This window comes from Triturus cristatus, chromosome 8 (assembly GCF_964204655.1).
Source record: "Triturus cristatus chromosome 8, aTriCri1.1, whole genome shotgun sequence".
NCBI classification, from domain to species: domain Eukaryota; kingdom Metazoa; phylum Chordata; class Amphibia; order Caudata; family Salamandridae; genus Triturus; species Triturus cristatus.
Window position 1 is genome coordinate 1,552,825,629 of NC_140591.1, and position 23,844 is coordinate 1,552,849,472.

The window sequence follows — 23,844 nt, forward strand, 5'->3', positions numbered from 1 at the left end:
GTCGCCCAACTTTACACAACCCACCAGAGTCGTTTTTTCCCCAAATAGGAAACAAGCATTGGCATAGCCAATAGGTCTCGCTTTTGGGACCTTATAAGTGTTTAGCCATGCAACAGTTGCATAACTAAATACTTATAAGGTCCCAAAAGCGAGACCTATGGGCTATGCCAATGCTTGTTTCTGTTTATTACTGCTCAGTAGTAATGGCGGCACTCGGGTGCCACCATTACTACATAGAAGTAATAAACAGAAAAAAAACCCTGGCTCACGGAGAACATCAAAGCGGCCGAAAAGGTGATCGCGATAAAACATCAAAGCAGCCATGCGGCCGCGAAAGTGAGGCGCGCGCGCCCGCGCACATGCACTGTAGCTCTGGGCTTCAGTGGTAGCACTTTTTTGAGCCCTCACAAAAAGTCTTGCCAGACCAGCGCATGCGCTGGGTCAGGCGAGACCTAAAAAGTCACCCATTTGTGCGGGAAACAGCCCAATCTGGCAACACTGCGTACGCCAGACCCCTTTTATTGGCAGGAGCCATGTCACTCGTGAAGCCTGTGCTGGATGGGTGTGGGGCGTGTGTGACAGCCAGAGGAGAAAACGCCAGAACGAGTCCAGCAGGACTCTACAGCCACCTTTTCTTTGGTGCGAATTGAAAAGCCTACTTGAAATGGTAATTTCTATACCAGATTACAAAATCAGCTGTCCATTACCAAAAACCGTCCGGAAAAGCTGGAAAAAAGGGTATCAGAGAAAAAGAATTGTTATTGACTATTTATTTGAGTAACAAAACGTACGATGCAACGATAGGGAATAGACATTTATTCATACGAATAGAATTCAAATTTTAAAACTTGTAAATTGTTCAGTGGAGTTACGGTTATAAAAACGAATGGCCTTTTTATACTACGATGTGAATGCTTCGTTTTTCACACAGAGTGGCCGCTTCCTTTCAGAAAGTTAAGCTCCCAGGCAAGCCTCAAGCGAAGACCCCGGGGCCCCGGAAACAAGCCAGCTGTCAATTGGATGGGCGGTGAAATAGAAGAAGGAAAGCGTCAACTACTAGCTTATCGGGGAGAGTCTGCTAAAGGCGGCCATCTTCAAGTGGACAGTTTTTTTTGTATGGTGTCCCAGTAAAAAAAGGTTACTTATTTAAAAAAGTTATTCAAATGGGAAATACAATCATGAATATTTCACAACCATTTACTAGGTACAAATATAAAAGTAATTCCCAACAATGATACACGCAACCATATTTGTGAAGCCCCTTCTATGAAGTTTTGTGTATTTCTCTAATAAGGATGACCTATGAATTGCTGGGCAGCAGCTGCCCTTCTAACGTTTCGAGGTCTGCAACAATTTGACCCGGGCATCCTTGTTGTTCACAAGCCTCAGTCCAAGATGGCCGCTCTGGTCTCCAGACCGCCGGATGAGGCGGTGCACCGAAGACTGCTAAGCACACAGGGTTTCAGGTTTGAACACCCTGCGCCAGGGAGGCTGGAAGTAAGGACTGTGGGTGTACACACCGAGTGCTGCCTCGGCGGGGGCGTGGGCGTGGGCGGCCAGGGTGTGGCGCTCACTGCCACTCCCTGGAGGAAGCACTCCCACCTGGGCCAATCCTCGCACCAAGGAAGTCGTGGAGGGCGGAGTCTCTGAAGTCAGTGGATATTAACCCAGCTTGGGAGCATGTTGCAGGAATGCTTGGAGGGTGATCAGCTGACCCCTAGGAATATATCTGGGCTGCTTGGAGCGTGAAGTGATTTCACTCACCTCCAGACCTTCTGGACAGACTGGGCGACCAGCCAGGTAGGTGGAGATAGGATGGGGAGGAAGTAAATTATCACTCTGCACTCCAATTGAGGCAACCATTTGAGGCATGGATCTGAAAAGTTGTGTAACTCTATGGCCTAAAAAATAAGAGCAGGTAGGCATTGGCTGGATCTGGGGTCTCCAACCTTTTTGTATTGTGTTGAAACATTTATGAAGCGCTTACTACCTCTACGTACGGCACTGAAGCGCCTGCCTACATGGGTAGCATGCTATATGTATGCTCTGTAAGGTGTGTGGTTAAAAGTGTGTTGCTTTTGTTTTGGTCCTATGTGGGAAGTGTTTCCATCTATATCATAAAGGAACCTGCAGACCTCTTCAAAGGTGCCTGCTTATGGAAAACCATAAATGATGCGTCTCTCTCACACTTCTTCGTTTGTCTCCCTTTTAAGCGCTGCGTTCCATAACACCATAACCGCACCTCGGTGGTCATCACACACAACATAAGTTAATTATGTTCAATTAAAATCATACCGAGCTACTAAAACTTATTAGTATGGTACTAGTGACCACATCGGACAAGATTATATTAGAGGCCACCCCATTAAAGAGAATGACTACATGACAGTATAGATGTAATGTCAATGGCACCAAAGTAACAGTAGTAATACGTCTCCCCCCTCACCTCACGATTTATTGCTCAATAGTCTGCTTTAAATATATTGTGGCTATCCGACCATTTTTCTCTAAACATCAGTCTGGGAGTTCTAAAACTGTACACACTTTAATCTCGGTACACACTTTTTGGTTTTGGCGTAAATATATATTAATTCTACCCACCAAAAACTTTTAATTTAGTAGGCTGGGCTTCACAAGGCAGATCTTTTTGCAGGTAGTGGAGAGCTGTCAGTAGCTCACGACTTACACATTGGAGAAGACTAGGCTAGATGTTTTGGAATCTGCTGCAGTAGGAAGGTAGAATGCCAACCAGTAAGTCCATAATGTGCAGCACTCAATGCGTTACCCCTGTGCCTCTGGTCTTCAATGCCCTCTTCTGCATACCCACAACGTGGTTCCATGCTGCCATTGACAACTTCAGCCAGTTGTGTCTTTTTATCAAACTGAGCTGTGCTGGAATTTATTAGACTGTCATTATAATGCCATACATGAAATTACCAGTCCCAGAACACAAAGTGATTTTCATCTAAAGAGCCACGACATGGGGCCCCTTTGCAGTTTCCGATCAGTGTCAACAGGCAACATATGTTGGGTAGGAATGTGAGTTTGTAGTGCACACAGAGGAGCCGTTGCCACCTCTACAGACCAGACTCATCAGAGTGGCTTTTGGTGCTGCTGGTGTCCTGACCCTGGTACAGAGGCAAGGACTGGAGCCTTGTGAGGACTAGGGTGACCAACCGTCTGTAAATTTCAGTACCGTCCATGATTTGGACCTCAAGTCTGTTGTCCGTGACGATCCCTTTTACGGACACCTTTTGTCTGTAATTTTGGGCATTGGGTAACAGCACAGTTCCCCAGCAAGAAGCCTCCGCTCCCTGATGGGGCCACCTCATGCTCATCCTCAGAGCACAAGAGCAGCCCCACCTGCGCATTAACATTCTGAATGCCGTCTGATTGTCACATACAGAATGACAATGGGCCAGCCTGGGCTGTTACAGCATGTGGTGGACCTTCACCAGCCTCGGTCTAGGGCAGGGCATACTGTCAGAAGAAAGAAGTGAATACTAACAAGCATTTACAATGCAATGGTCTCGGCAATATTATAGGTAGAGCTATTGGTATTGCTCATAATTTATTTTTATTTTTTTGTATCCCTAAATAAATATTTTGTCATTTCTATTGGCATTAGCTTTTTTTTTTGCATATGTGATACCTATTGGGCAGCTCCAAAATGTGCTCTTTCTGCACATTTTTAGTTCAAGGGAGTGTCCATACTAATTTGAGAGTGATTAAGCTATTGACATTGTAAATAACAATGCCGTTTCTTTAAATGTTTTAAAAACATAAACAAAAAAAATGTCATGAGCAATGCCAATAGCTCTAACTTTAACAATGCCGAGACCGTTGCATTGTAAATGCTTGTTGCAGCTTCTTTCGTCGTGTATTCGTGTCAGACTGGCCACTTTGCAAGCACACATACAATAAACATTGTTGTGTGCAGTTCTGTAATAGAAGTTATTTGAACCCACTCCAATTGTGTTCGTGTGATCGAGTTCAGAAGGGTATCAAGTATAAGGTTTCTTCATATGTGCAGCCTGCCCGCCTCACAGAAAACACAGCAGCAGGTGGCACATTAGCCCGCCGAACTGTATTTGCGTCTACATAACCTGCACAATCAATACTCGCACTCCTGGGAAAGAAAATAAGTCCGACTCGGAGACCGGTGTCGGGTGCACAAGTTTAAACGTTTGGTCGTCAACAATGATTACTTTTCGTGCCCCTGAATACCTCCTGCTCCGCCGCTCTCTGGCCGCACCCGCAGCGCTGCTGCTGAAACCGGCGGAGCAGGTCGGTCGACTTCCTGCTTAGGGCAAATTACCTGATTTACGGTCACTTGATCACGTTTGTTCAGAACAGCTGAAAGTAGAGCGGTTCCACTGCCCTTTCCCGGATAACCACTTCCTGTTGTTTCCTTTGCACCCTGTTTGTCAATAATGAGGCCCCGCTGGGCTTCATAACTGCAGATCGTAGCAACACACTAGGGTTTACACTACCACACGTCTGAATCTGAACAAGCGCTTAAATATGGACCCATGTCATGGAGGATTAAGAAGTTTCGGGGTCTGAGCAAATCTCGTTTGGTGCAGACGGACACAGGACAGAGCGCCGAGCATCGAGCTGAGCCGAGGAAAGAGGTGTGAGGAGAGAGGAGCCCACTCAAGGGGGGTGGGGAGGGTCGAGCGGAGCAGGACAACTTCAGAGTGGGTAATGGCGGTGCGGCGGTTCCACTGCCCTTTCCCGGATAACCACTTCCTGTTGTTTCCTTTGCACCCTGTTTGTCAATAATGAGGCCCCGCTGGGCTTCATAATTGCAGATCGTAGCAACACACTAGGGTTTACGCTACCACACGTCTGAAACTAAACAAGCGCTTAAATATGGGCCCATGTCATGGAGGATTAAGAAGGTTCGGGGTCTGGGCAAACCTCGTTTGGTGCAGACGGACACAGGACAGAGCGCCTAGCACCGAGCTGAGCCAAGGAAAGAGGTGTGAGGAGAGAGGAGCCCACTCAAGGGGGGTGGGGAGGGTCGAGCGGAGCAGGACAACTTCAGAGTGGGTAATGGCGGTGCGGCTTTGGAGCTCAGTCCAGACACCACTGCCTTTCTCCGAGGTCAAGCAGAAATGCCTCGGAGAAAGGCAGCGGCGTTTTTCGGATTCGGGGGCGTGTTCCTGCTGTTCTAAAAAGGGTGTGGCTAACAAGTGGAAAGAACAGCACGGAACACTCCCCCGAATCTGAAAAAGACGGAGCCTATTTGGAGGGACGGCTCTCTCCTCCAATGGCTGGCCTCCGTTTAGGAAGCCAGCCAATGGAGGAGAGCCAAAAAGAGAGGCGTGCTAAATAGCCACTCTCAGAAACATTAAATCTCCGGACTTCCGGTTCTGCCTTTGGCAGACCGGATGGTCCCTCGACCTAAAAATTGTGCGGGGGACACTTCTATTTTAACAAGTGTTGCGCTCGAAATGAATTCTAGTAAAGCTTAGTGTGCTACGCCCTCCAGTGTCTGCCTGGGTTCATTTATCTTTTGAAATAGTCAATTTTGTATCTAACATTATCATCCACAAAGTGGTCAGTACAAAATAAAAGGAATTTTTTGACACTAAATTAATTTTCAATAATTCTTTGAAACAATATGCGTTGTGGCATTCCATGCATCTTCATGTGAAGAAATAATCATTATTCCCAATGCATTTCGGTATATGAGTTCCTTCTTCAGGGGACAATCTTGATTCAAGACGTAGATGCTCAAGAGTATGACTTGTTATACTCCCAGATACGCGCTGTTCAGCCTCTCCTTCAATGTGACTAAGATGAATCTGGAATTACACCAAGTCCAAATCCTCACGACGCTTAGGCAGAGGAGACTCTTTGACATATAGTTGTGCACGCCTTGTCCCAGCCTCGATCATTAGCTGGGCCCTTAGTTGAGATGAAAGAAATGTACATAACAAATGTACAAAAACGCCCATGCTGCTTTGTGCCAGTTCATGAAATGAAGCCGGCGAAAGAAGTAAAAAATGAGGTTATAGGTCTTTCACAGGCTCATCATTTCGGAGCTGAAGCATTTTCAATATTATATACAATGAAGCCATAGTTGCTGCTTTTTTATTTTATGCAACTAACGCCCATTGACAAAGCCAATAGTCCTGGCTTGTTGGAGGTGTAATGCATTATACATCTGGATGCAATAACAGAAGTAGCAGAATACCAGTCGGGCAGCACACTATGCTAAGCACACATTTCTAGCTTATGTGTTTTAAGCCAGCCCTTAATTACATCAGACACATACTTTGGAGATACCCTCAAGTTTTTTTTACCAACCCACTTAAAGCCCTGGAAATAACTCCATTTCACAGTCACCTCACGTCCTGGTTCTGTGCATCATGCATGACTCATGACTTCCAAGTTTTCACATTGCCTATATGCAGGGGCATAGTGAACCCTCCCCCACTTCACCCCTTGCTGTAGGAACTACAGCAGGGTGGAGTTCTTGATAGGCCTCTTCTGTCTGCAACTCTGCAGACAAAGGCTAAGCTCATAATTAATGTGAAAAGTTGGGTAAGTAAGTGAAGGAATGGGTGAGTGGCTGGATGGATGAGTAAAAGGGTGAATAGATGAGTGAGAGGGTGGGTGGATAATGAAAGGATGGATGGATGAGTGAGTGGAAGAATGGATGAGGGTAAATAGATGGATGTATGGCTGTAAGGGTGGATGGATGAGTGAAAGGATGTATGGCTTGATGAATTGATAAGTGAAAGGGTGAATGGATGGATGGATGAGTGAAAGGGTGGATGTAAGGATGGACGAGTGAGTGAAGGTGAGGATAGATGGACAAAAGGATGGATAGATGAGTGAAAGGATGGGTGGATGAGAGGATGGATGGATTCGGGATGGGGGTCAATGGATGGATTCATGAGTGGATGAGTCGGTGCTTAATTTGTAAAATATTAAGTGCCAGGGCTCTGACCAGGAGGCCACTGCAGCTTGCACCACTCATCGCTTCCAAAACCACTACTAACCATCTCTTTGGGATGTAAATGCGACAGTTCAGATTACTCCAGGCCCCCAAAGCTAATGGAATGGCTGGTAAGTTAAGTGTTAACAATTTTTAGGTCTCGGCTAGCGAAGGCTGCGCTTGCGCAGTCTCGCTTGCGAGATTTAATGTAAGGAGTGGGGCTTTAACCCGCCCCTTTTTTTTTACCTCTTCTCCATTGGCTGGCCTCTGAAATACTGGTCAGCCATTGGAGAAGAGCATTGTCTCTCCAAACAAGCCCCGTCTTTTTCGGATTCGGGGGCGTGTTTTTTACTTTCTTTCTCTCCTCTGGAATGTAAACATTCCAGCCATTGGCAAGAGGAGAGAAAGAAAACACGCCCCCGAAAACGCCGCTGCGTTTCTCCGAGGCATTTCTGCTTGACCTCGGAGAAAGGCGGTGGTGTTAATGCCGTCCTCTCCCCCTGCTGTCGGCTCCCGTGTTGGACTGCAGATTGTACCAAGGTTTCACGAGAGGGGGACTGTTAGACCTGTCTGCTTCTGGGAAGACTCTAACCACCATGATTTATTTTTTGTTGTCCCCCTTAGCCTCCCAGGGTTTCTATTTTTATTTTTACATGTGTCCATCAGGAGTTTTCAATGCTGTCAGGGGGCTAGGTGCTCCTTGGCGATGACGCCATTTTTCCCTCATAACCTGTGAGGCCTAGTCAGGCCCCTTGAAAATCTAGGGACATCCAGAAACCTAAAATGGTGGCCACCAACTGCCATAACGGACACTACTGGAAAACAGGCCATAGGCTAACATAGGGAATTTTCGAGAAGCAACCAGTGACTTCTGCAGGTCCCAGGCCACCCTATAAAAGGCCAGTGACCAGCAGCCATTTTGGGCATTTCTTGGAATGACCAGTGTGGAGAGAGGCGACTGGAGGAGGAGGATTGTGCACTAGTTGTGACAAGATCGACTTGCGGGGCCGGCTGTCGCTTTACTGGGAAGTGCCCCCACCTTGGCTGACCAAACCCCACTGTTTCAGCAATCATCTTCAAGTTATCAGAGACTCTGCGACGAGTCTGTTAAGGACTGACATCCCTGAAGTGTGGCTACCAGGGATCTGTTCGACCCATCCTGAAGGTCGTGGGTATAGAGTACAATTGAGACCCAGCCCAAGCTAACTGACCCTAGATTCAGGGGGTAACAGACAAAGATACGCGTGACTGCAGCGCCCCAGTTCAACACCCTCCCCTGTGGGTGAAAGCGGCAGAACCAGCTGTCGTCCCTACCTGGAAGCGACGCTGCCGCCGAGAGCATTTCCTGACGTGAGGGCATCGGAAGAGGGAGAGCCCAGCTGTCTTGCCTCGTCATTTGAAGAGCTCCGTTGAGGCGCCGGAAGAGGCGGGAAGCGAAGCAGAGCCCAGCTGATCGCCTGCGAGGTGGTGAGGAACGCCGTCGCATCGGACGAGGTGCGCAGAGCCGGAACCGGCAAGAAGGACCCAGCGCGTCGAAAGAGGCGGGCGCTAGGCGGAGTCAGGAGAGGCCGGTCGCGTCATCGGAGGTGCGTCAAGGCAAAGCTCCAGCCAGCGGTAACATCGAAGAGGCAGAAGCGCCGCATCGGTCACCTCTGTGAAGCGCCTCGGTCTGAGGTAGGCTTCTCTGACACGCCTCGACATCTGCGGGAAGACTTCCCTGGCACCGCGTGACCCGGGCAACACCAGCTGCATTGACCAGAGCCTAAAAGTAAGCCGGGTAGAGAGGGAGCGGGAGGCGGAAGCATCGGGTGTCTAAAGACATCAAAGCGGGGGATTTCAAAACAAGGCAATTGACTTGAAAGCCGCCAGAACTACATACGAGGAACTGAGTTACAGAACTGCCCAGACCACTTAAAATCTATCTCCTAACTAGATAAGAGGGGGAGAGCGGTGTGCAGGGAAAATTACAAGGCTCACTAGTAAAAACCCTTATAGCCTGTTATTAATTGAGGAAGTAGAACCTCCACCAGTAAGGTGCAGCCTGTGAATTGACCAGGGGGGAACCTTGTTGATTCTGCTTTGTCTTCTTTTAGCCACATGGCTGGGGGTTTATGCTGAGAAGATCCACCCCTGCGGTAGAGGTCTGTTGAGTTGAGAAGAAGGCTAAGAGCTGAGGGGTAATGTACCTGCTTAAGAGTGGTTAAATAACATATTGAAACTGTAGAGTGCAATCTCCTATCTGTAACCTCATAGTGGAGTAGTGTATTGTACCATAGATAGCCACTTATCACAAATGTAATGTACCTTTGAATCTCATATATTGACCGGGAAAAGTATTGAATGTGATTTGAAATCTATGAGAACTGTATAAATTAATTATACACGGCTTTTATTCTAAACAAGAACAAGAAAGTATATTATTTTTATAAAAGGTAACGGTATTTTTCCAAACAGAGGTGTTGTGTCTTTATTTTAGTGGTTCATCACTGTGTTACTGTGGGTAAGACTTGTAAGTACTTAGCCAACGCCTTGAGCTGTAGACCACTACTGTGCCAGGCTACCATATGTGGGCTTGGGTAATCTAGGTCCAACATAATTGGTGTTTCAGCGGTGGGATAGCGGATTTGTACTTACACTTATTAGTAACGCAGTGCCAACCACGAGACCCCACCTGGAGTTCTCTCCCTGCGGCCCTCCTAATTTACATTTTTGGTTTTTCTAAATTGACTTCTGGCGGTGGGTGGAGGTTGACCTCAGGTCACTCTGTGGATTTCTCCTGTGTAGCATTTTATACTTCGAATAAAAATGGAGATAAATGTGGAAGAGCTAGACAATTATACTCTGCCTCAATTGAAGGAATGGTGTCAGCAGCAGGGGGTGTTTTTCAAGAAAGGCGCCAGGAAAGTTGAGCTGCTGACCAGTATTCGGGCATGGGTAGAGGCTCATTCCGGGGAGGAGGTAGATCCTGAAGAGAGTGACAAGGACACTGTCCTGGAGACCACAACACTGTACCAGGCGGGAGGGGAGAACCTTGTAACAGGTCCTAGAACACCTTCTAGAGTGGGCAGTAGTGTGTCAGAGAGGGGCCTGACCGACGCCGAGTTAGAAGACAGGAGGGAGGAGAGGAGGGTGAGAATAGAACTAGCCAGGATGGACATGGTGAGGGAGGAAAAGAGGTTGGAGCATGAGCGGACCATCAAAGAGATGGATTTGCAAGCCCTGACTTTACGTACCCCCAAACCAGAGAATGGTGGCAGCGATAACCAAACCAACACCAGAGAACCTAGACCGTACCTACCAAAAGACATTATGGTTTGTTATGTACCCAGTGACGACATTGCTAAATGGCTAGCCGCCTACGAGGTTTCGCTGAGGGCCCATGGGATTCTGGAAGTCCACTGGGGAGGTGGGTTATACAAATACATGCCCCCCACTGGCAGGGATACTTTGTTGGCCCTTGACCAGAGTGAACAGACCTACTATCCGGCTATGAAATCAGCGCTGCTCAAGAAGTTTGGGTTGACCCCTGAGAAATATAGACAAAAGTTCCGGGGCAGCTACAAGCTGGGCACACAAAACTGGGTAGATTTCTTGGACTACTCCAGGAAGGCCCTGGAGGGTTGGGTAAGAGGCAGCGAAGTAGGGGACTATGAGGGACTATATGACCTCATACTCAAGGAACACCTACTCGAGAAGTGTCTTCCCGAACTAAGACAGCATTTGGTGGACAGCAAGCTGACCAGCCCCAGGAAGCTTGCTGAGGAGGCGGACATCTGGGTTAGTACCCGGGTGTCGACTAAGGGGACTGGAGGGAATTCCCAGAAGCAAGGACAGGGCGCCCCCCAGAAGAAAGAGGGAGGGGAAACTAAGAGGGAGTTCTCAAAAGGGCCACAAAATACTTCGCAAGGAAGGGGCAGAGGATTCATCCCCAAGAGTAACCCCCCTCGCAACCCTACCCCTGGCCAAAGCCAGCAGCCAAGGGTTGTTCATTGCTTTGAGTGTGGTGGTGTGGGACACTATAAAGGAGATGTGAGATGCCCAAAAAGACCACCCCCTCCCACTGGAGGAAAAGCCCCGGGAATCACTAGTGTAGTGCTCGGGGAGGAGATGCCTTTGGTTAATGGAGGAGAGCGGGCGGGTGTCACTTTAGTGTCCCTGGGAGATAAGGAGATGGTTCCCAAGACCCAGCTGCCCTCTAATACCATTAAGTATGAGCAGTGGGTCACCATCAATGGCCGTAGAGGGGAGGCTCTGAGAGACACAGGAGCCAGCATGACTATGGTAAGGAGTCAGCTGGTGTCTCCAGAGCAGGTCATCCCAGATGTACTCCATCCCGCCGTAATGGCTGACGGCAGATTGGGCCACTACCCTGTGGCTGAGATTCCCTTTGAGTGGGGAGGGGTTGCAGGTCCACTTCGAGTTGCCGTAAGCCCTGCCGTGCCTGTTGACTGCCTGTTGGGGAATGATATGGAGCACAATGCTTGGAGGAGGGTGGAGTACCAGACTCACTCTGCGATGCTGGGACCCCCCGACTGGACTTGTGTCAGCACAAGGTCAGCGACTGCCCGAAGGGGAAGTTTGCTTACGCTGGAGCCTGGAACAATGGCCCAGCCAGCTGCCAGAGAGGAGAAGGACGGGAGGCCGGAGGACCCTGCCTCGACATCTCCACCTTGTGAGACAGACGGGCCACCTGCGGAGGTGGATCTGGAGTCCACAGGGGAGAATGTTGCTTCCCTGGAAAACCTACCCATCCCTACTGAATGGCATGTGGAGGGAGGTCCTTCCAGGGAAGAGTTCTGCAAAGCTCAGAAAGAGTGTCCTACTCTCGAGGGGCTGCGGCAACAGGCCAAAGCCCAGGCAGCAGGAAACATTGCAGGGAGCTACCAGATTTACTGGGAGGATGGACTCCTCTACAGTGAGCCCAAGGCACCTGGACATGGATCATCCAGGGCCTTGGTGGTCCCTCAATGCTTTAGAGCCTTTCTTTTGGAACTGGCTCATGAGATACCATTGGCAGGACACCTAGGACAGGACAAGACCTTTGCCCGGCTTGTCCCCCACTTCTACTGGCCTCGAATGAAAGTGGCGTCTGATACATATTGTCGGACGTGTGTGTCCTGCCAAGCTAGTGGGAAAACAGGAGTGAAGCTTAAAGCTCCCCTGGAACCACTACCTGTCGTTAGCACCCCCTTTGAGAGGGTGGGCATCGACATTGTAGGGCCATTGGATCCACCAACTTCAGCTGGTCACCGGTTCATACTGGTGTTGGTGGATCATGCCACACGGTACCCAGAGGCAATACCTCTGAGGACCATCACTGCACCTGCAGTGGCAAGGGCCCTGATGGGGATCTTCACCCGAGTGGGTTTCCCCAAGGAGGTTGTGTCCGACAGGGGGACTAACTTCCTTTCAGCATACATGCGGGCTATGTGGAAGGAGTGCGGCGTTACCTATCGGTTCACCACTCCTTATCATCCACAAACCAATGGTCTTGTGGAAAGGTTTAACAAAACCTTGAAAGGTATGATACGGAGTCTACCTGAGAGCCTGCGGAGGAAATGGGACGTCCTCCTACCCTGTCTCTTGTTTTCCTACAGGGAGGTGCCACAGAAGGGAGTGGGCTTCAGCCCCTTCGAACTTTTGTACGGGCACCCTGTACGGGGACCTCTCAGCCTGGTGAAAGACGGATGGGAACAGACTCCCAGGAAGCTTCCCCAGGACGTGGTGAGTTACATGCTGGCCTTCCGGAGCCAAATGGCTAAGTTGTGGAAGCAAGCTTCAGACAACTTGGAGGCCAGCCAAGCAGTTATGAAAGAGTGGTATGACCACAACGCTCACCCAGTGGAACTGGAGCCTGGACAGAAAGTGTGGGTGATGGAACCTGGAGAGCTAAACGCCCTCCAGGACCGTTGGACAGGCCCCTTTGAGGTTTTGGAGAAAAAGGGGAAGTCCACCTATTTGGTGGATCTTAAGACCCCGAGGCAGCCCCACAGGGTGCTGCATGCCAATCGCCTCAAGCCACATCATGAGAGGCCCGAGGTTGTCTTAATGATGGTAACCGATGGAGCAGAGGAAGAAGAAAGTGAACCTCTCCCTGATCTTCTCTCGTCCCAAGAAAAGGATGGGTCGGTGGAGGGAGTTATTCTCTCGCCATCCCTAACTCCTGAACAGCGGAGTGATTGCCGCCAGATCCTGGAGCAATTTTCTTCTCTGTTCTCCCTTGTCCCGGGTAGGACCCACCTGTGTACCCATGACGTGGACACAGGAGACAGCCCACCTGTGAAGTCTAAAATCTACCGGCTGTCGGACAAGGTAAAGGCCAGCATCAAGAGTGAAGTCGCCAAGATGCTGGAGCTGGGAGTGATTGAACCTTCTGGAAGCCCTTGGTCTAGCCCGGTGGTTTTGGTACCAAAAGCTGCCCCACCAGGCACCACACCTGAATTGAGATTCTGTGTGGACTACCGAGGCTTGAACTCAGTGACCAAAACTGATGCACATCCTATCCCACGGGCGGATGAGCTGATTGACCGGCTGGGAGCTGCTCAATACTTAAGTACCTTTGACCTAACTTCAGGGTACTGGCAGATTTCCCTTACCGAGGAGGCGAAGGAAAGGTCAGCCTTCTCTACACCTGAGGGACACTACCAATTTCGGGTGATGCCCTTTGGGCTCAAGAATGCCCCTGCCACTTTTCAGCGGTTGGTGAACAGGGTCCTTTCTGGAATGGAAGCTTTTTCTGCTGCATACCTGGACGACATTGCTGTCTTCAGTAGCAGCTGGGAGGACCATTTGCAGCATCTGCAAGCTGTTCTGCATGCCCTGCAACAGGCTGGATTGACAATCAAGGCCAGCAAGTGTCAGATCGGACAGGGGTCGGTGGTGTACTTAGGTCACTTGGTGGGCAGAGGGACGGTGCAGCCCCTCCAGGCAAAGATTGAGGCTATCATCGCCTGGGAGCCCCCCAAGACTCAAACAGAGGTCCGAGCCTTCCTGGGCCTCACTGGATACTACCGTCGCTTCGTGAAGGGGTATGGCACTATCGTGGCCCCCCTCACGGAGCTTACTTCCCAGAAGCAACCCCGACGGGTAGTCTGGACGGAGACTTGCCAGCGAGCCTTCATGACCTTGAAACAAGCATTGTGTTCCGCTCCCATTCTCAAGGCCCCTGATTTTGCTAGAGAATTCATTGTCCAAACAGATGCGTCAGAACATGGCATTGGGGCAGTGTTATCGCAGCTAAATGATGAGGGCCTGGATCAACCCGTGGTCTTCCTGTCCAGGAGACTACTCCCCAGGGAAAGGAGGTGGAGTACAATTGAGCGAGAAGCCTTTGCGGTGGTTTGGGCTCTGAAGAAGCTGCGACCATACCTGTTTGGTTCGCACTTCCTAGTTCAGACTGACCATCGCCCCCTTCGTTGGCTGATGCAAATGAAGGGGGAGAATCCCAAGTTGCTAAGGTGGTCCATCTCCCTACAGGGAATGGACTTCAGGGTGGAACACCGACCTGGGGCGGACCATGCCAACGCAGACGGTCTATCCAGGTATTTCCGCCTTAGTGATGAGGACTCCCAAGGGGTTGGGTAGTTCTCCCCACTTTCAGCTGGGGGGGACGCGTGTTAGACCTGTCTGCTTCTGGGAAGACTCTAACCACCATGATTTATTTTTTGTTGTCCCCCTTAGCCTCCCAGGGTTTCTATTTTTATTTTTACATGTGTCCATCAGGAGTTTTCAATGCTGTCAGGGGGCTAGGTGCTCCTTGGCGATGACGCCATTTTTCCCTCATAACCTGTGAGGCCTAGTCAGGCCCCTTGAAAATCTAGGGACATCCAGAAACCTAAAATGGTGGCCACCAACTGCCATAACGGACACTACTGGAAAACAGGCCATAGGCTAACATAGGGAATTTTCGAGAAGCAACCAGTGACTTCTGCAGGTCCCAGGCCACCCTATAAAAGGCCAGTGACCAGCAGCCATTTTGGGCATTTCTTGGAATGACCAGTGTGGAGAGAGGCGACTGGAGGAGGAGGATTGTGCACTAGTTGTGACAAGATCGACTTGCGGGGCCGGCTGTCGCTTTACTGGGAAGTGCCCCCACCTTGGCTGACCAAACCCCACTGTTTCAGCAATCATCTTCAAGTTATCAGAGACTCTGCGACGAGTCTGTTAAGGACTGACATCCCTGAAGTGTGGCTACCAGGGATCTGTTCGACCCATCCTGAAGGTCGTGGGTATAGAGTACAATTGAGACCCAGCCCAAGCTAACTGACCCTAGATTCAGGGGGTAACAGACAAAGATACGCGTGACTGCAGCGCCCCAGTTCAACACCCTCCCCTGTGGGTGAAAGCGGCAGAACCAGCTGTCGTCCCTACCTGGAAGCGACGCTGCCGCCGAGAGCATTTCCTGACGTGAGGGCATCGGAAGAGGGAGAGCCCAGCTGTCTTGCCTCGTCATTTGAAGAGCTCCGTTGAGGCGCCGGAAGAGGCGGGAAGCGAAGCAGAGCCCAGCTGATCGCCTGCGAGGTGGTGAGGAACGCCGTCGCATCGGACGAGGTGCGCAGAGCCGGAACCGGCAAGAAGGACCCAGCGCGTCGAAAGAGGCGGGCGCTAGGCGGAGTCAGGAGAGGCCGGTCGCGTCATCGGAGGTGCGTCAAGGCAAAGCTCCAGCCAGCGGTAACATCGAAGAGGCAGAAGCGCCGCATCGGTCACCTCTGTGAAGCGCCTCGGTCTGAGGTAGGCTTCTCTGACACGCCTCGACATCTGCGGGAAGACTTCCCTGGCACCGCGTGACCCGGGCAACACCAGCTGCATTGACCAGAGCCTAAAAGTAAGCCGGGTAGAGAGGGAGCGGGAGGCGGAAGCATCGGGTGTCTAAAGACATCAAAGCGGGGGATTTCAAAACAAGGCAATTGACTTGAAAGCCGCCAGAACTACATACGAGGAACTGAGTTACAGAACTGCCCAGACCACTTAAAATCTATCTCCTAACTAGATAAGAGGGGGAGAGCGGTGTGCAGGGAAAATTACAAGGCTCACTAGTAAAAACCCTTATAGCCTGTTATTAATTGAGGAAGTAGAACCTCCACCAGTAAGGTGCAGCCTGTGAATTGACCAGGGGGGAACCTTGTTGATTCTGCTTTGTCTTCTTTTAGCCACATGGCTGGGGGTTTATGCTGAGAAGATCCACCCCTGCGGTAGAGGTCTGTTGAGTTGAGAAGAAGGCTAAGAGCTGAGGGGTAATGTACCTGCTTAAGAGTGGTTAAATAACATATTGAAACTGTAGAGTGCAATCTCCTATCTGTAACCTCATAGTGGAGTAGTGTATTGTACCATAGATAGCCACTTATCACAAATGTAATGTACCTTTGAATCTCATATATTGACCGGGAAAAGTATTGAATGTTATTTGAAATCTATGAGAACTGTATAAATTAATTATACACGGCTTTTATTCTAAACAAGAACAAGAAAGTATATTATTTTTATAAAAGGTAACGGTATTTTTCCAAACAGAGGTGTTGTGTCTTTATTTTAGTGGTTCATCACTGTGTTACTGTGGGTAAGACTTGTAAGTACTTAGCCAACGCCTTGAGCTGTAGACCACTACTGTGCCAGGCTACCATATGTGGGCTTGGGTAATCTAGGTCCAACAGGGACCTAAAAAAATAATCTATTTCACTGCAACTGACCCCAGATTTCAAGTCGAAAAAGTGGTAGCTTGTTTAACTCGTCATGCTCACCGAGATGTTGGTCACGACTTGCCTCCGCCGTGAGTATACTTAGATTCAGAGGCTAAACAATAGAGCGGCCGGGATTTGTCGTAGAAGTTTACGACATTATTCTCCCGCCATACATGTTTTCTTACCAGCCTGCTCCGTTTTTTCGTTGCGCGCACTACGCAGTCACATCAGCTAATAATGCGAGTGGGCACTGTGGGAGCCATTATTAATCGCGAACCCTGTGGGATGCGCTGTTTGCAGGAACGTTCCGGTAGGCACTTGCTCGTGGCTCGGTGGGAGGCTTTATTTGGGAAATGTGTGAAGCAGCCTTCCTAAGACGGTTCAATGGAGGCGTCTTTAATGTCAGGCTTAAAAGTGACGGACGCATTTCATTTGCCGAAATGCCTGGTATTCAGTTTGTTTTGGGCCTTTTTGTTGTGTGCAGCTCTTGCAGCACTGCGGAGGTGCTTGCTGGATTTACAGCTGGAGTAACCAAATTCTTTTCTTTACCTTGTGCGAGCGATAGGGGTGTGGGCGTTACTGCCTATCCTGGCTCCCAGTGGCTTTCATTCTGCATGCACACTCAGTTCCCATCAGTCCTTGTCCTCCACCGTGAGTGATCACCCCTGGGGGCAGTCTGGGATGTGCGACTGCACACCACTCACTGCCTGACCTTTCCCTCGGCTTGAAAGGGGGTGGGGACGTGTTTACCGTCGCCCGATGCCCTCTGAAGTCCTCCTGCTGGGCTTCTCTATGCCACCTATTTGGGTATCTGGATGGTGATGGTCGCTCCCCAGCAAGGCACTGAGGCATGTCTCCTTCGGGCTGCCGACGGGTGTTCACCTGCGGTCATGTGCTCCTGCTGCTCAGGAAGTCGTATATGTGTCTTTGGTGTTGCTTGTAAAATTACGCTTTTACAACCTGTTTTATGTTGTAACAGACACTTTCGGACACGCAGTCGTCTGAATGTATTTTATCATTGAAAGTCGAGGCGGGAGAGGGAGTTCCGCCTCTCCCACCTGCATGTGGGGTGGCTGCTTTGTTTTCCTGACCTTGGTTTCGAAGTTGTTTTAAGACTGTTGCAGACAGGTGCCGAGAGTTGTGCTTTGTGTCCGGTTACTTTCATGCGAGCTCTTCCGAAGGTAGTTTGTGGCCCAAGGACTATAATGGCTGTAGTTTCTATGCCCTATAGAAAATGTAGCTGGATGGCTGTCACTAGATGGACGTCAGACGGCTCTGTTTTTTTTTTTTTAGAGAGCATGCAGTCCATAAAGCTGGAGCAACGAGCTGAATCCCCCGAGCGACGGCGAATCGAGCAGACCGAGTAAATACTGCAAGCTGGAGTCGAGGGATAACTGTGCCTAGCTCGACAGCTGCATGGCCTAACGTTGAGGGCAATGCCACATCCCCCTCGTTAAAACTCACTGGAGAGGAATAGTCGTAATCTCAACAGTCAACTGGCAGGAAACGAGAGATCCTAGTGGAAAACGCCACAATTAGCGATATTAAGGGCCTAATTATCATGATTTTGTGTAAATGTGTTTTACTCTTACAGTAGTCCTGGTTTACTCATGAATTTCAGGTATAAATCTGTCATTTTGGATCTCAGTAGAAATGCGTACTATCATGGAAGATTTGTGTAGGAGTAAATGTGCCCTTCTCTTGTACTGGTTTCAAGAGTGAACTAGGAGCGCTCTTGGCTTACTTCAGGCTCGCCTCCAAAATTCAAGAGTACTACGAGAGTAAGCCACAGCATAATCTTTGTTAATCGGTCCAAGAGGGTTAAGATTGGATCCTGAAATTTGAATGACCGGTTTCCCGGAGGCTCTTCGAAGGTTGCTAACAGCACTCCTGGACCTCTAAACTTACATGTCGTGAGAGAATCTGAGCTTGCTTTGCCCACACCTCCCGTCAGGCATGCTGGTGCCCTTCCAACAATTGATGAGTGAGCTTTTAGTTGTGCAGCTGCTGTCTGTGTTGAAGCCTGTTGTGCTCAGCCTTGTACTGCAGGTAAACGGAGTGCTCTTTCTGGAGTCTCTTCTATCTCCGAGTAGTACACACGTGGCAAAGAGGTCAAGGTGCATATTTCTTGGCTTCTCTTTATCTCTACATTTTGCTTGATGTTTATTATTTTCAACTCTTCTCACTTGGGGCGTGCACTTACGTTTCGTCACCTGAACTGAAAGGCTAACTAGAAGCAGAGCGGCATGTCTGCAACATATAAACATTGAGTAAAACATTAACTTCAACTGTGTGGCTCTGTGTGTGTGGCTCTGTGTGTGTGTGTGTGTGTGTGTGGGGGTGGCTCTGTGTGTGGGGGTGGCTCTGTGTGTGTGGGTGGGTGGCTCTGTGTGTGGGGGAGGGTCTCTGTGTGTGGGTGGCTGTGTGTGTGTGTGGCTCTGTGGGTGGCTTTTTTTGTAGGTGGCTCTATGCGTGGTGGGTCTGTCTGTGTGTGGGTAACTCTGTGTGTGTGTGTGTGTAGGTGACTCTGAGTGGCTCTATGGGTGGCTCTATTTGTGTGTGGGTTGCTCTATGTGAGTGGCTCTGTGTGGGTGGCTCTGTGTGGGTGGGTGGCTTTGGGTGTGTGGCTCTGTGTGTGGGTGCAAATGCAATAGGTCTCGCATTTGAGAGTGATTAAGCTATTGACATTGTAAATAACAATGCCGTTTCTTTAAATGTTTTTTTAAAAAAAAACATAAACAAAAATAATGTCATGAGCAATGCCAATACCTTTAACTTTAACAATGCCGAGACCATTGCATTGTAAATGCTTGTTTAATGTAGTCCTAAACAACCGTTGTTCTAAGTATGGTGTTGACAATTGGGTGCTGGTGCCGAGCACCGGAAACCATTTAAGTGCCGGTGCTGAGCATCGGAAAGCACTGACTTAAATTAAGCACTGGGATGAGTAGATGGATGGGTGAAGGGTGGATGGAAGGATGGATGGCTAAGTGAAAGGGGACTGGATAGAGAAAGGGAGGATGGATGAGTGAAAGTATGAATGTATGATTGGCAGAATGTATGGGTGAATGGGTGAGTGAAAAGAAGAATGTAAAGATGGATGAGTGAAAGAATGCATAAAGGAGTGAAAGGGAGGGTGGAGAGCTGGAAGAAAGGATGGATTGATGCATGAAAGGGTGAATGGGTGGACGGATGAGTGACTGGGTGGATGTATGAGTAAGTGAAAGGATAGGTGAAAGGGTAAATGGTTGGATGGATGAGTGGATGTATGAGTGAAAGGGTGGATTGGGTGAAAGGGTGGATGGATGGATGAGTAAATAGAGGGATGGATGAGTGAAATTATGGATGGATGGAAGGATAATGATAAATAGGTTTGCAAATGGTTGAATATGGATGGGCACTCAGATGAAAGGACAGGATAAGTGGTTAAACTGAATGATGGATGAAATAATTAATGGATGACAGAATGTAAATGTGAAATGGTGGATATCAGGGGTTTGATGGAAGGATGAATGGCTAGATCCTTGGACAAGAGCTCTTCTGGGGAGGGATGTGATGACTGACTTTGCTTTCTTGGTGCCATAAGAGCTCTATTTCAAAGTGGGAGGTATTTTAATTTTCTGGCTACTCCCTTGCCTATGTGTGACTATTCTGTATTTGCTATGTGCTGATGGGGTCTATACATCATGCATATGACATTGTGAGTGACACCCAACTGCTACTTGTAAATGTTTTCATGTTTTGTTTTAGGTGTAAGGTTTTAGGGAGAGCCTCATAGTGCCATGACCTGTGCTGGAGATGTATATTGTTTGTAGCAATAGGCAATGCGTCAAAAATAAACTATGTAATAGTCCATCAACAGTGCCTTCTTTAAGAAAGCAAAAAGAACAGATGATGGACAGAATGCTGATTTATTCAAACATTCACCCCAGTCTCAGATCTTGGTTAAATCCATTGTTTTTTGCACACCACACCACACCATTCCAGTGTAGACCCAGCCATATGCAAATAAGTCTTGACCCTGGTCCCACTGGGAACAGTCCAGCCCATACTGCCAGGCCAGGTCCTCCCTTTGTGTCTTTTGCTTTCTTTAAGAAAGCTGCAGGGAAAAGCACCTTTTTTACTTCCGTCATCTAGTGCAACTCTCTGTGAAGCAACCATAATCAAAGTCTGATTCCATAATTTAAGTGCTGAAACACCCATAATGTGTTCCCTATAGTGGAGACATCACAGCAATCCTCCCTTTAGTTCACCTATGCGTTCCCCCTTTACATCTCACAATGGCACTCAGATATGAGATGCTAGTAACAAAGTCTTTCCGAGCAGATGTTCCCAGCCACTTCTCTCACCAAATGTGCCTGCTCAGGACCATGAGTTGTAAACAAAATATCAGCCTGGAAAAACCCAGTGCAGTAACCATATAAATAGATTATTATCATATGAAATGCCACAAAAAGACCTGCACAGTTGCTCAAAGTCGTGCTCATACCTAAAAACCATGAAGTGCACGATTGTTTCAACCTAATATAAACTTATTTTGACTTGCACTTATGTTGGTTGTCTATTTACTTAAATACTATTGTGCAACCTCCTTTGATGTGTCTGTAAAACTTACCTTTTGTGCCAAAGTTTTGTCCTGAATTTTGACCTTCTGTCCTGAATATTTGTCCTAAATGTTGACCCTTTGTCCTGAATATTTACACTTACCATCCTAAATTTGCACCCATGCCTGTTGGTCACCCTAGTGAGGACCACATCCCACTGCTCATCGTTAACAGGATACACAATGTCATTGGCTCTATCACCTGTCAGTAATGCAGTTTAGGTTGTAGAGAGTTGGCTGGGACTCCATGCTCTCACCTTGCCTCCCAGTATTATATAGTTAAGAAGAAAAACGATTCGGGCCTCAATAAAGGACGCACCAGTTCCATATTAAAATACATTATTTAGAATTCTGTTTTCATAAAGGAAATGAGTATACAAACGGATAATTCTGTTTCTTTAAATTGAGACTGCCCACTTAAAAGGGAATGCATGCTATCGGGGTGTTATGTTAGTTCATATCCAGGTTGCCACAGGAAGAGCCAGCACAAGTCGTGCTGCACCGCGCAGAAGCTGGACCTGTCGGCGCCTCTTTCGTGTTCATTGAAGGCTAGTCGCGCGTTGATTGCGCAGTATCCGGAAGTGTCGTCGAACTACCGAAGAACTAAACACCGGAGAGCTAAGATACCGAAGCAATGGGCGGAGGTGACTTGAACCTCAAGAAAAGCTGGCACCCCCAGACTTTGCGCAATGTTGAGAAAGTTTGGAAGGCAGAGCAGAAACATGAGGCTGAACGCAAGAAGATTGAAGAGCTGCAGCGCGAGCTGCGGGATGAACGTGCCAGGGAGGAGATGCAGCGCTATGCCGAGGATGTTGGTGCAGTCAAGAAAAAAGAGGAAAAGCTGGATTGGATGTACCATGGCCCTGGTGGAATGGTGAACAGAGAAGAGTACCTGCTTGGACGTCCCGTTGATAAATATGTCTTGGATAAAATTGATGACAAGGAGGCTGGCCCTTCGTCTGAGACAGGACTTCTTCCAGGCTCCATCTTTGCTCCTGTTGGAGTGAACTCTGCTCTTGATATGGCAAGCAAAATCCGTGAGGATCCAATCTTCATGATCCGGAAAAGGGAAGAGGAGAAGAAGAAAGAGGTTCTGAAAAACCCAGTGAAAATGAAGAAAATCAGAGAGTTGTTGCAGAATAGTTTGGAAAAATCCGAAAAGAAGAAGAAAAAGAAGCACAAGAAACACAAACGGCAAAGCTCAAGCAGCTCTAGCAGTGAGGAAGAGCGGGAACATGGAAAAGCCCAGAAAAAAATGGAGAGCTTATCTTCATCACTGGTTCATCCGAAGATCACTGGATATGGTTTACTGCTACGGGGGTCTGAGCAGAGCGGCAGGGCAATAGGTAGAGAGGTTGCCGACCAAGGGAAGGTGTCTCACAAACAAAGACATCTCTCTCGTTCCAGGAGCCGGAGTCCTTCCCCTCGACGGTATCTTGGTAACCGTACTCGTGAAGTGCCCCGAGACAGACGGGAGAAGTCCAGGCCCCAGACTCCCCCAAGATACGACAAATCGCTCAGCTCCAAGTCTGACTGGAAGGAAAAGAGTCGTCCCCGGAGCCCATCTCCAAAAAAACAGGATTCATACCAACGACGGCATAATTCTGGCTTTACCAAGAAGCTGTCAGCAGAGGAACTGGAGCGTAAACGTCAAGAGATGATGGATAATGCCAAGTGGAGGGAAGAGGAGCGGGCAAACAATGTGCAGAAATACAAGCAGGAGGAAGAGAAGGAGAAAGACCTGGACACGAAAGACAATAGAGATGGAAAATTCATCCACCGTATGAAGCTGGAGAGTGCCTCCTCTTCGTCTTTGGAAGATCGGGTCAAGCGCAACATCCACAGCATTCAAAGGACACCAGCAGCCTTGGAGAAGAACTTCATGAAGAGATGAAGACCCCCTGCAAGCACCCTGACATAGTTCTCTGTACATTGGTGAAGTTGGGTTCCTAGACTGGGAGGTAGAAGAGGACATGTTGAGGTTCTCTTCATGTGATTCAGGGACCACATGTAGACCCCTATGCCACTCCATGTGTGGTGCTCTGCTGTTTCAACAGAGTCTTTCAGTTAAAAGTGTCATCTGTGGGCCGCTATAAATCCTTCAGTATTGGATATCTTTAGTAGATATCTGTGGTACCACTCCGATAAGGGTTCTCCTGGTAGGAAAGCCGAAGAGCCTGATGATTGCAAAATATTGTTGGATTATTACAACAACAAAGAAAGCCTGGAACTCCTGTCTCTTTCTCTTGCAGGCTGTAGGGAAGGCACCAGCACACTGAATTGTCATGAGTTCAAGTGAGCTCTAAATCCAACTTTTCCATTGGCTTCAGAGCAGTGAATGTTTACACGTTTGTGAATCTGCATATAAACATAGATGTGAATGCATTATTAAATGTTCTCGTTTTTAGTTCAATGCTTGTCCATTTGTATGTAATATCATAATTTAGCCTTGTTATGGGCACTCTCAGTTTTGGCATAAATGGAGATCGAGGCAGTGAAATTAAACATGGTGCTCCCTTGAAAGCGCTCATTTCAGGAGCATTGATTTAGGTGAAGCCCATTTCTCTTTTCTGTGTAAACTGTAGACCATGTTTCAAGGAGTTTCCATTACT

At 48.5% G+C, this 23,844-nt stretch overlaps 2 protein-coding genes across 5 annotated transcripts in view; both read left to right on the forward strand.

The window, feature by feature from the left end:
- The first annotated feature begins 1,453 nt into the window (after positions 1-1,453).
- The window catches only part of PGAP2 (post-GPI attachment to proteins 2), a 276,597-nt gene continuing 254,206 nt past the window's right edge, over positions 1,454-23,844 (forward strand). For 2 of the 4 annotated variants that reach the window (XR_014967981.1, XM_085623463.1), the window contains exon 1: positions 1,454-1,800. The gene's annotated coding sequence lies outside the window, so the exon portion shown is untranslated. Of the gene's footprint in view, positions 1,801-16,119; positions 16,186-23,844 lie in introns of those variants that run through there. The other 2 variants (XM_085623465.1, XM_085623464.1) reach the window with 2 other exon arrangements.
- On the forward strand, positions 20,091-23,645 carry CWC25 (CWC25 spliceosome associated protein). The gene has a single exon (XM_085623462.1). It carries the CDS (start codon positions 21,867-21,869, stop codon positions 23,124-23,126), a length of 1,260 nt encoding a protein of 419 aa, XP_085479588.1. The 5' UTR covers positions 20,091-21,866; the 3' UTR covers positions 23,127-23,645.

Bases quoted from the DNA above. Each gene is read 5' to 3' on its own strand.
- CWC25 (XM_085623462.1), top strand. From the start codon at position 21,867: ATGGGCGGAGGTGACTTGAACCTCAAGAAAAGCTGGCACCCCCAGACT.